This window comes from Phacochoerus africanus, chromosome X (assembly GCF_016906955.1).
Source record: "Phacochoerus africanus isolate WHEZ1 chromosome X, ROS_Pafr_v1, whole genome shotgun sequence".
NCBI lineage: Eukaryota > Metazoa > Chordata > Mammalia > Artiodactyla > Suidae > Phacochoerus > Phacochoerus africanus.
Genome location: NC_062560.1, coordinates 105,151,245 through 105,164,289, shown reverse-complemented (window position 1 = coordinate 105,164,289; position 13,045 = coordinate 105,151,245). Strand labels below are relative to the sequence as shown.

At 39.7% G+C, this 13,045-nt stretch overlaps 1 protein-coding gene across 2 annotated transcripts in view; it reads right to left on the bottom strand.

Annotated features, from left to right (window-relative positions):
* The window catches only part of GRIA3 (glutamate ionotropic receptor AMPA type subunit 3), a 283,047-nt gene that overhangs the window by 92,675 nt on the left and 177,327 nt on the right, over positions 1 to 13,045 (bottom strand). For both annotated transcript variants that reach the window (XM_047764735.1, XM_047764736.1), the window contains one exon: positions 3,315 to 3,476. In XM_047764735.1, coding sequence (XP_047620691.1) covers positions 3,315 to 3,476 — 162 coding nt within the window. The remainder of the gene's footprint in view (positions 1 to 3,314; positions 3,477 to 13,045) is intronic.

Sequence of the window (13,045 nt, the reverse complement as noted above, 5' to 3'; positions counted from 1 at the left end):
CTAACGATGAGGCCTGCCACTTAATACAAAGGATTTGATTATCCACAACTTGACATGGTGGTGACCTTTTGGTTAAATTAATCAACAAAGTATGATTAAAACAAGCTGGCCCGTGTTTTGCAGTGGTGTTGAATATTGGTAGTATATAGAAATCTGTTGATTTTTTCAAAAAATGAAGCAAAATGCCCTAGCAGCAGTTTTCTTCCTCTATAGTAGGTCCCAAAACAATTGTGAGTGAATACATTGTCATCTTTACAACATTAGTTTACTTTTCTGATTTTTCTGTCACTTTTCTTTCGGGGCCAAGTCATCAAGTATGACTGTAACTGGGGGCATATGTTCTTTGTGTTTGCTCATCCTAGCACTGTAGAAAGCCAGCATGGTGGTGATTTTTCTCTAGCTGACTGCATAAATTGTCAGCAATCTTAATATAGTCCTTTCCAAGCCATGCATGCCAAAATAGCTATTTAATTTTCTAATTTTTCAGCTTCTACTTACCAATGTGTGAACATCTAAAAAAAAAGACCCCAAAGGAAATGTTCACAAAATATAGAATAAATTAAGCATTGGGATTTTAATCTCTAGACAATTTTATTTCCTAATCACAAATATTGTACATCATTTTTTAAGTGGGCTTTTTGTCTAATTGATATAGAGCAAGTTTTCATAATGACAAGTACTTAGTCAAAGTAATCTGAAAGTTTTAATCAACTATTTAAATACTCCGTCTTCTTAAGTTATTTAAAAGGTTTTACTGATAAGCCTGAATAGTTCTTCTCAGTAAGTTCTGAGAACTTTACATTATCGCGAGTTACCAACAAATAATCTGGAGCTCAGATTGTCTTCCTTCTCTTTTGTACAAGCTCTACAACTTCTGAGCAGGCATAAATTACTGTTTAGTACCCTTTTCATACTTTTTACTCTTGTCCATTTTTTTTGTGCCTAACAAAGTGCCTGACACATTATAGATAACCCCCTAAAATACTGAATAACTGACCTACTGTCTGCTAACTCTAAGGATGGCCGAGCAGTGGATAGGCAGTTGTATGAACATATAAATTTGTATAAGCTCACCTAAATGTAGTGGGATGATTTAGTCCATAAAAAAGATTTGAATCATCAGGGAAATGCAAATCAAAACCACAATGAGATATGATCTCACAGTCGTCAGAATGGTGATTATCAAAAAGACAAGTAATGGCAAGTGTTGGCAAGGATGTGGAGAAAAGGAAAGGCTCATGCTCTGTTAGTAGGAATGTAAATTGGTGCAGCCAGTATGGAAAACAGTATGGAGATTCCTCAACAAATTAAAAATAGAACTGCCATATAATCCAGCAATTCCATTCCTGGGTATACATCTGAAGGAAATAAAATCACTGCCTCAAAGTGATACCTGCACCCCCATGTTCATTGCAGCATTATTTCCAATAGCCAACACATGGAAAAAACCTAAGTGTCCATCAAATGATGAATGGATAAAGAAAATGTGAGATATGTACGTGTAACATGTCAATTATATTTCAATAAAAAATATATATGTGCACACAAACACACAATAGAATATTATTCAGCCATAACAAGAAAGAAATCCTGCCAATTTTGTCACACAGATGGCCCTTGAAGGTGTTACGCTAAGTAAAGCAAGTCAGACAGAGAAAGACAAATACTGTATCATCTCACTTTTATGTGGAATCTTAAAAAAAAAAAAAACTCATAGAAACAGAGAACAGACTGGTGGTTGCCAGAGTTGGGGGCAGGGGAATAAGGAAAATGAATGAAGGTTGTCAAAAGGTATAAACTTCCAGTTACAGATAAGTTCTGGAATGTAATGTATATCATGGTTACTATAATGAACAATATTGCACTGTATTTTAGAAAGTTGCAAAGAGAGTAGATCTTAAAAATTCTCATCATAAGAAAAAATTTGTAGCTGTAGTGGTGACGTTAGTTGAACTTATTGTGGTGATGACTGCAATATATGCATACGTGAGATCATTATGCTGTATACTTACAACAAATATAATGTCACATGTCAATTGTATCTCAACAAAACCGAAATGATCATCTTAAAAAAAGATTTAACCACAAAGTATTCATCTTGGGAATTATGACCATATTTACTGAGACATATGAGGACACCTGGAAAAATCTGGCGTGTGTAATGTGATCACTACAGCTATAGGGGACCACTGAGCTAGTAAGTGGCTTTAATTAAAAATGAAGGTTTAACTCATAACTTTTCTAGAACATACCAACTACATAAAGTAAGGTCCCACTGGTATTACGTTGATGCGACCTGTTCAGGGTGGACCTGCGTAGGTAATTCAGGAAATGTTTTTTTTTGGTCTATGCCCCATGTTCTTCCTTATTTGATTCTTGCCAGGGAGGAAGGATGTGAGGATGGGTATCTTGAAGCCACAAGAAAGTAAATGCCCCCTCCCCTTTCCTTTTTTAGGGCAGAGTCTTGAGCCTTGACTCTTATTTTGATCCCTCATCTTGATCCAGGGATACCACAGCCATGGTACATACACACTTTCATGATATCAGGAAGGAAGAATTTAAAGTCTGTTTCATGCTTGAATCAGTGCACTGAGGGAATGGGTTACTTAAAAAACAACACCACATTGGAAGGATCTTTTGTGTAATAATGAATAACTTTCCCCTAATTTATCTGCTTTAACTCCTGATGTTTAAATAATCAAATTTCTAGCCATAGGAGAACACATATGAGAAATGTGCACTTTAAGTATGACTTTCTGCTTTTAATGTTGTTATCTTGATTTCAGAAAAATGAGCAACTTAGGTAATCTAATTATTTAAAGATACTTTTACAGGGAGGAAAACATTTCCATTCAATATATATACAGGCAGCATGCACTCTGTATGAGAGCCCAATTCACTTGGGTGTACTGAGATTCATGAAACTTATTAACACAAAGCAATCATATAAATAATGTAAGATCTAATTTTCTGTTTCAGACTATCAATCTTCCGTACCTATTCCCATTGCCTCCGCCCTCTGCCCGACTCAGGTTCTTGTAATATTGTTAATTAGGAGCATACTCCAAATGAAATTCATTAAAAAATTAACATTCCCAAACACTGGGTGTTAAAAGACCTCCTTCTCAATAGCTTCTTTATTTGGGAGTTGAGTTTTCAAATGCAGCAGAATCACTTGTGGTTTTGTTTTTAGCGTCCTAGAAAGATTTCTGAGGGACAACCACATGATCACCCAATGGCCATAAATATATAAAGGCCATATTGAGGTGCTCTGAAAAGCTGGCCTAAGGTTTCTACATGCCATGGGACATTACCTTTAGTGGTGCATTCTTGGCTTCAGGAAATTCTCTTTCATCCAGCCTCACCCAGCGCTGTATGAACTGCTGAACCATAGGGTTTTCATTGTTGACAATCTGGAATCCTGTAATGTTGGCTCCCCCATGCATCACTCTTTCTAGCAAAATATCAGTAAAACCCTAGAGAGAGATTGAAAGAGAATCGTGACTGTGGGAGGTTGTGCATCTTTATTTACTGTATCTGTTGTTTAGAGTGCTAAGAGGGAAATGAAAGTTCCTCCCCCAGGGTCATTCTTAAGCAATCAAGAAAATCCTGGACACATTGTTAGATGTCAGTTACATCTCAATTAACACCACAAACCACCACAAACAACCCTAATATAGACTAATTCTTAGGGCACTCTGGCTCTGAAACTACAGGTATGATAGAGAAAATATACATTTTAGTGCCTGTGTTTTTAGTGTAGCTGCCGCAAGACAAACATGGGTGCCAACTTCAAGCAAATGTTTTCATTTCTTTTGTTTACTTGTATTTTCAGTCTTCTTGAATACAAATACAATGATTCACATAACCGGAAAAATGTTGAAAAAGTTGATCCTGGGTAGTGGGTATAAAAAACTTTTCTTTAGTTTAATGTGTCAAGTACAGCAGATTGCTTTAGATTCTAATCTTGAGTACTTTCAACATTTGTAGTTTGCAGAAATGCCAAGGAGTGAAACTGACAGCTTGGTTGTATAGGATGGTATAAACCCCAGGGTATGTCTCACATGTGCCCATGAATGAGTTTTGACATCTACTGCATAGCATCCACCATTTTCTTCTTCTTTTTCTCTGGTTACCATCTGGTCTCTCTGCCACCTAAGCCTTCTGAAGGAATCTCTTCAAGTTCACAACAAGCCATCTTCACCTGGGCACCAGCAGTTTCACTGGGCACTGCTATCTTTCTGGGGAACCTCTCACGAGAATTCCTGCTGTTTCTGCTGGGTAACAGTCTCTTGCTAATTGCTGCTGATGGATTTGGGTCCTCTTAGGGCTGGAGCCCATATTTCTATTCATAAAGAGATGGGAAAAATTCTTCTTTCCTATAGATTCTTTCCGCCATCATTTAAATATAAAAAATGTTAAATATTCAGAAAAGCTGCAAGGATTGTACAATGAACAACCAAATAGTCACTATTCAGATCTTACAGTTAATATTTTTCTATTCATCCATTCAACCCATTTCATTTTTTGGATGCCTTTCAAAGTAAATTGCAGATATTAGTATACTTCACACCAAAAGAATTCAGCATACAGGTCATTAACTAGAGTTCAGTGTTTGCAGTTTCCTTCCTTCCTCTTCCTTCCCCTCTTCCTTCCTTCTTTTGGTAAAACTTATATCCAATAAAATGCACACGTCTTAAATGTACCATTCAATGAGTTATTAAATGCATATACTGTATTACTCAAAATCTTGCTAGTTCTCTAAAGTTTCCTGTTTTTTTTGCATTCCAAGTTTTCATAAGTATAATAATCCCATAGAAAAGCATACTTGTCTTTAACTATAGCCTGATTAATTTCCACAACCTGAACACTAGAATGTAACCAATATCCAGAGGCCTGGCTCATGAATGCTCTTTCTAGTCACCATTCCCAACCCTGCTTCTTTTACTGTTACACTTCTTTAACATGGGCAACAAGGCAGTTATAGAAAACATTTTAATGGAGCAGCTTTTTCAGTTTTTACTCTCAGCCCCATTCCTCTTTCTTGCATGAATGGGATGTGAGCCAATGGAGACTGGACAGAAGGCCAAATAGTTTGCATCACTGAGAACCATTCCTCCTTTCTAATGACCACAAAGTGTTTTTAAAATTAACTTGTTAGGATGAGTTTTCTCCCAAAGGTCTCCTTCCTGAAAGAAACTTAAGACTCAGTGTTTTCTTCCATTCCCTCCCCTCTGCCCTACAGTTAGCAGAGAGGCTTGCTTGTGTGTAAAGCCTAGCAGAGGCTCCAGTTGGGGCTTAAGCCTAATTTATCCAACTCCTGACTGGCACCCCCTAAACATATATACAAATAAAGAGCCAAAGACAAAACTGTATCAAGTAGCTTCAAGTCACTTACTGTGCCAAACCACGTTTGCCAGTTAACAAGTATTACATAAGAGCATTGAGCAACTGCCCATCTGTCTGCTGGCTGGGGTGAATTGTGGGCTCTCTAGTGCTCTCTTGTGTCCAAAAAGCCTGGCCTGGAAGGTGGAGCCCTCTTCCTTGAAAGAAAGTTATTGAGAATGCTTCTGCCATCATCTTGGTTCCCAGGATCAACAGCCATAGTATGCACCAGGGAGTAGTATTTCTTGAGCCACTTATGTTTTGATAAGCATCACACTCCTCTTTACCCGTAGCATGTTAAAATGGCAACAGAGGATTAACAAAAGGTGGGGAGAGAGAAAGGATCCCAGAAATCTCATGTCTGCCTTAAGGCATAAGAGCCAACACTTCAGTATTGTTAGTCTTTTTAACTATACCACTCTTTTCCACAACCCCCCCCTTTTTTTTTGGTCTTTTTAGGGCCACCCCTGAGGCATGTGGAAGTTCCCAGGCTAGGGGTTGAATTGGAGCTGTAGCCACTGGCCTATGCCACAGCCATAGCAACGCCAGATCCAAGCTGTGTTTGCGACCTACACCACAGCTCATGGCAACACCAGATCCCTAACCCACTGAGCAGGGCCAGGGATTGAACCTGCATCCTCATGGATACTAGTTGGGTTCATTCTTACTGCACCACAATGGGAATTCCTCCACAAGCATTTTACCTCACTACATTGTTCTTAGCAGAGATACTAAAAGGAGAGGTCCAACTCAAATTTACCTCACCAGTCATCTCAACTTAACGTCGGGAGATTTCGCTCTGCTACACAGGCCCCACATATTCCCACTCAGGTATCTTCCTCTCCAATAAACAGACTGTAATTTGGAAGCATCTTCATAGGTATACTCTGCATTCATCTCTTTGCCACACAGCAACCATACCACTGAAGACCTAGAGGTTTCTCTGTCAACCCATGTTTTATGACAGACATACCTGCGAATGAGTTCCAGCACACCTCAGACTGGAATCAGCCTGGCTGTCCTTGTGGGATAAAATGCTTCCATGGCAGCACAAATCAAGGCAGGGGAAGGTTGCCTCAAATGGCTCTTCTGTCTGGCAAGACCTCTGCAACAGTAGCTTCTACCAACTGCCCTGGAGAATTATCCATCCACATGGGCAGAAAGCACTAACACAGCCCCGTAGACAAAATGGAGAGGGCAGAGTGTGGTAGAAAAAGAAAGGAGGTAATAGGTTTGTACGGAGATGAAAGGAGAGATCTTGTTGCTAAATGGCAAGAGTTGGCTGGTTCCTGGTTCTAATTCTCCCTCTGTCCTATTGGGGTACATTTTGCTTGTTTGTGATCTCTAACCAGACTCTATGGCTTGAATGTCGCTCTGGTGCCCAGGATTTAGATGCAGCAAGTCACAGTTCTCAAGGTTTAGATAATCAAGGCTGAATTTTCCCTAATCCTTCTGAAAAAAAACTACTGCAGTAGAGCTAACCAACAAATATCAAGGATGTAGACGAGAAAAAGAGAAAGGAGGTGGATGGTGGAGAAGGGTATATAAGGAAAGCTGTTCTGGCTAAAAGCCCGGAGTTGGTTGCGTCTTGATCATCCTTCTATTTCTCATACCTTCTTTAAGAATTTTATTTTTCTATCAAATGTTATATCAAACATTCCATGGTTTAAGTGGCACTGACAGTCCACAAGGTTGTAAAAATGAAAGCTTGATTTTTTCTATAGCGTCTTTCAGAGATACTAATACAGCAGAGCTGACATCCAACAGGTAAGAGGGGAAAGGAGAAAAGAGAGGGAAGGATGATGGCAATTTGGAGAGGGGGCAGGTTTTGCAGGATTCTGGTCCTCCTTCTCCTCCTGTCCCACCATTTGAAGGCATTACACCATCTTTGATGGATTTTTTATGATTCTGACATCTATAACCCTAAAGACAGGCTGAAGATCTCCCCAAACCTATATAAAGACACTAACACAACACAGGTGATGATACACCAACAAGAAAGGAAAATGGAGAAAGTGAAAGAGTAACCAGAAAGGAAAATGGAGAAAGTGAAAGAGTAAGTGGTAAGAAGATGGAAGTTAGGTGCAGGAGCTGCTTCTACCCCAGTATTATTATTTTTCAAAACCAATAGTACTAAATCTATTTCTAAAAATTAAAATGGAGATTTAACATCCCTTCCTCATCACTTTTTTTTTTCTTTTTGTATTTTTAGGGCCGCACCTGCGGCATATGGAGGTTCCCAGGCTAGGGGTCCCATTGGAGCTGTGGCCACCGGCCTACACCAGAGCCACAGCAATGTGGGATCCAAGCCGCGTCTGTAACCTACAGCACAGCTCACGGCAACGCCGGATCGTTAACCCACTGAGCAAGGGCAGGGACCGAACTCACAACCTCATGGTTCATAGTCGGATTCGTTAACCACTGCGCCATGACGGGAACTCCCATCACTTTTGTTATTGATAAAACAATTAGAAAACAGAGACATAGAAATGGAAAGATTTTAACAATAGCATTTTAACAGATTATCCCATTATTTTAAAAAATTTCACCCATTCATAACATGTGGTTAATATCTCTTCTTTTGGTTGGTGAACCATGGTCTTCAAGGTGGTAAAATTGAAGCTGAGTTGCTTAAAACATCTCAAAAGACATGAAAAAAAAAAGGGATGATCACCAATATATGGAGGGTGAAATGGGAGAATAAAAGGGTAGAGGTCAAGTGTAAATTAGGAGAGAGGAGATGGCTAAGAAAGGAGATTTTACTGGTTCCTGGTCCACTCCCTCTATCTATCCCACTGTTTTTTATTTCTAGAAAAAGTTGCTAGAGTCTACTATCATGTACAATCATGTGAGTTGGGGCCTGAATCTACCTACAGCTTCAGTGAAATAACTAACACAACAGAGTCAACCAGCAAACATAAAACATGTCGGCAGGACAAAAGGAAGAGGAGATAGTGATGGGAACAGGTGGTGTAAAAGATGGATTACGGATAAAAAGTAAGAGGTGCCTTGCTCCTGGTCTTCTTTCTTTGATACTAAATTTAAGACACTGCAGTATTCTAGAGTATGTTGTTAGATTTTAGTGGTTGGGCTCATGGTGTTTATATTGAGGCCATGTTTCCCTGAAACTGGGGTAGAGGCACTGAAGCAGAATGGGAAAACAAACCATGCAGAGTGTAATAAAAAGGGAAATAAAATGATGGTGGCAGAGTGTTCTGGTAGAATGATGGTATTTAGTAGAAATGTCTTGATTCAAGAAAGAAGTTGGCTTCTGGTTCACTTTCTCTGTCTCATTATTTTAAGACATCTCACTTGTCCCATACCTCTTGCCAGAATTCACTTCTTAAGTTGGCTACATAGAGACCCTGAGGTGGGACAATGTCTGTCTAAAAACTCTGAGCATGCACTAATGCAACAGAAATCACCTTCAACCATCTGGATGATAGAAAGGAAAATAAAAGATGAAAGACAATTATAGAAATTAGAAGTTGTGGTATGAGTTCTAGCTACGGGGAAGGAGTTGGCTGCCTCCTGGTCCATATTCACCTCTTATCTCATTATTTTAAGGCATTGCACTTGTCCACAGTTCCTTCTAGGATTCTCCTTAAGAGATGGTCACAAAAGGGCTTCAAGTTGGTAATACTGAGACTGAGTCTCCCTAAAATCTCTGTAAAGACACTTGCACAACAAAAATGAACACTGAACACCTGAGTCATAAAGGGAAAATGAAGGGCGGAAGATCAGTGGCAGAAAGAGGGAAGTTAGGAGACAGGTAGTGCATTCAATTTGTTAATGCATGTATTGTTTTCCTTCACAAATTGCTACATTCTGATGTTGTGAGAAACCCCAGTCTATGAGGATTGAAAATAGAGGCCTAATTTTTCCCACAGGCTCATCAAAGACACTGACGGGGGGGAGAAGTGACTATAAAACATTTAGCAAGTCTGAGAACCTATGTTAAAATGGTATAAAAGATGGAGACTGAGAATCACAGCTGGCCCCATTTGCTTGAAATTTTGTGTTTTTTGCTTTTTGTTTGCTCAATGCCACGGTGGTCTCCTTTCTTTGGTTGGTCCAGTAAACTGTGTGCAGAGGGAGAGATTAAAAGAGATGGAAGAAGGCAGAGAATGGTTGGAGGCAACCCTGCTGTTCACAGATAGGGTAAGTTGAAGGGCCACTTTCTCACTTTCTATATCTATTCACTTGACTATTTGCTTCTGTGCAACAATGACAGCATTTGTTGGAAATATGAATATAATCTCCAGAAATTATTCCTTTGAGAGGGAAACTCCTCATTTAGATTTGTAAGTTCTGCTATATTTCATCAACTGCCTTGCTTCTCAACCACAGAACATCCATTTGAGCCAGGGCCCTATTGCCCACATTGGAATTCAACAGTATAAAACCAACCGCAACCTCTGTGTCTAATGTTGGGCCTTGTCAGCTACCTTTGATCAATTCTCTGAGGCCATCCTTTACACACACAGACACTAGTTACACAACTGGCACCTAAACACAGATTGATTTGAGAAGAGCCAGACAACTCAGTCTTCCAAAGATTCAAATGATTTTGGTGTTATCCTTTCTCCCTTGATTTATACATATGGTACGGCAATTCAGTTTCCTTGTGGTAGTGTAGATAATTGAGATTTGGAAATAAAGTATTCAAGGCTTACTTTGAGAGCACTTATTTTAAAGATATTATATGGAGATTTATTTCACATAATAGTGTTCCTAGGGTACATTTTGTGCAGAGAGGAAAACAGAGAAAAGATAAGTCCGGTGACTTTCATGGAGTTGATGGTAGATTATGGGTGAGGAATGAGAAAGGTGGCAGTAGAACGAAGGGTGGAAGGCTGCCAAGGATGGGTATCTATCTCACAATCTGGATGAAGGCTGGCTCTGCCTTTAGCGCCATCTGAATTGTTCATCTGGGTGATGCTTTGATAGGGAAATGCATAGTAATTGTGGTGACTCAAGTTATCAGATTGCTAATGAGAGATACAAGTCTTTTTCTAGAAGCAGATCCATTCTCCTGGGAAGGTGTAATGTGCAGAGTTAAAGACTACACCATATAAATTAGCACTTGATTACAGGTTGCTTGTATCGTTCACTCACTGTTTTAGTCTCTAATCCAATCAACAAGCATACTTTGAAACCTTCTAAGTGCTATCTGTTGGTACAATGGTGAACCATATCAAACCTGGACCCTGACCTTGTGACACTTCAGTCCAGTGGGGGTTATTTGTATGAATATATACAAATAATTACAGGTTGACACTACTGCTATTAGTGGGAAAAATAGCCACTGTTTCTTTTTTTTATTTTTTATTTTTAATTTTGACCACACCTGTGGCATGCATAAGTTCCCAGGGCCAGAGATTGAACCCACACCACATCAGTGACAATACCAAATCCTTAACTGCTAGGCCACCAGAGAACTCTGATCTCTTTTTTAAATTAACAGTTATACTGAGATATAATTTAAATATCAAGATCCATGCATTTGATACTGATTTTTTTAAAAGCAAAAACCAGATCTTGTTTCTCCCCTGCTTTAAACTCTTCAGTAGCTTTCAGTGCTGCTGAAAAAAGCTAAAACTTAACCAGGCAATAGGCCTTAGATAATTTGGATCTTGTCACTCTGCTGTAGCCAAAACTGCCTTCTAATGGTTTCCTGCTTCAGGACCTTGGCACATGTTGTTCCTTATGCATTACATGAACTTTCCCTGATTCTTCATATAATTGGCCCTTTCTCACCATTTAGATCATTATTTCAAAGTCACCTCTTCTGAAAGCCCTTCCCTGGCCATGCTATACAGAGTTTTAGCTCCTCATCCTCTACCTTTTCTTCATTTCATGTCCCAGCACCTATTCTACCTCCATGTAATTACCATAAGTTGTGCAATTTTGGTCTGTTCAATATGTGGATACAGTTCTTAAAGAGACCACCATCTGTCTTCCTTGGAGTGGAGTGAATAAGGTATTGAGCACATAAGTGATATACAGAAAAAAGAACTCGTCACAAAGATCTTTAGAGCAGCACTACCCAAAGTATGTGTAGACTGGTACCAATCTGCTGTGTGTTACCAGTCTGACATGACAGACAGAAAGAAATGAGTACAAGCCTTTATAAACCTTTATAGCAATTTGACAAGGTAATATGGCTGTTGAATCTAACACTAAGAAAAAAAATCTGGGCTTGTATTTTATGTGTTTTCTTTTGCTTATTTCATGTTTTATAGTAATTTATTTTTGTTGTGTTTTTATTGTGTGAATATTTGGGGAAAATCTGGCCCTTATTCACAGACAGTTTAAGAAACACTGTCTGAGAAGACATGATGTGGGGGACCTGGGGGAGAAAACAGAATTCTTTCAATTTGTCTTGATAAACATTGGGTAGGAAGTGATCTTTCCTTGTTAATTTCAGGTAGCGAGGTGGCAGCAGGGAGGGAGTGAGGGAAGGAGAGAGGTAGAGAGAGAGGTAGGGGAGTGTGGGGGAGGAAGGGATGGTTGGCTATAATGGAGGTGTTTTTCAGAGGGGGAGTGAGCATCTCAAAATTGGCTACTACTGTAGCTGACAATGGCCTGTGTCTTTGTAAATGTGTGGTAGGATGTTGGACCCCTGCCCAGTCCCCGGTCCTCACTCCCTTGGTGCTCTGCTGTATCCTATCTCCGTTTGGAGAAGAAAGTGAATCCCAAGCCACCAGAGAAGTTGTGTACCCAGGGGACGTGACTGGGCTTCTGGCATTGGGGACCAGTGGGAGTCTTTCCGTCCAAGCCCACCTCCTTTGCCTGTAAGGCCAGGCTCCAGCCCAGTGAGCTCTGTGTTTACATGCCATCTGTTGAGGTGTCAGTGATCACAACACATGACTTTGAGCATTTGAATTTTAAATATAGAACATTAAAAATGGAAGAACAAAGGAAGGGAGTAGAGAACAGAACAAGAAGACCTGAGGGGTGGGGATGGGGAGCGGAAGGGAACAGTTGTTATTGGCAAGCAAAACAGCATGACTCGATCTCATTCAAACTGGGTTTCTCTTTAAACCAAGTGGGCCCCTCTTGGTTTCAGGTACATCCTAAGATTTGGGAAGCTGCAGAGTTCACTTCTTCAAGCTTAGGTTATTCCTGGATATCTCTTTGGAGTTCTATTTTTTCAACAGTGCTTTTGTTTCAGTAAAATTTTAGAAAAATTAGGTATAATCTAGTACTCCCCATCATTATTTCCTGGCATACTAATAATATGAATGGGGTACCTGGGGAGGGGAAGAGAGAGCAAGAGAAAGAGGGGGGATGAGAGAGCAGGGGAGAAGAGTGTGTGTGAGAGAAAGAATGAATGAATCAATCAATGAATATGAAGGTGGTGGGGGAAGAGAGCGATGGAGATGTAGTTAGTGCCTGCTAAGATATATTTCCTATTAGCCCTTTCCATGGGTTTCAAACCCATATTCACAAAGCTGTCCTTGTTTTTTTAAGCCTTTTTCTCTCTAATTACTTCTCCCTCAGAAATTTATACATCATTCATATACATTTATGTCTTTGCAAGTGCTGTGACCTTTGTGCCACTGGCCTTCCATCTCACTGAGATGCTTGAGTGGGTAAAATTAGAAGAGCAAAGTGCTCTTAGTAAAGAGTCTGACCAACTTGGGTGGGAAACTTA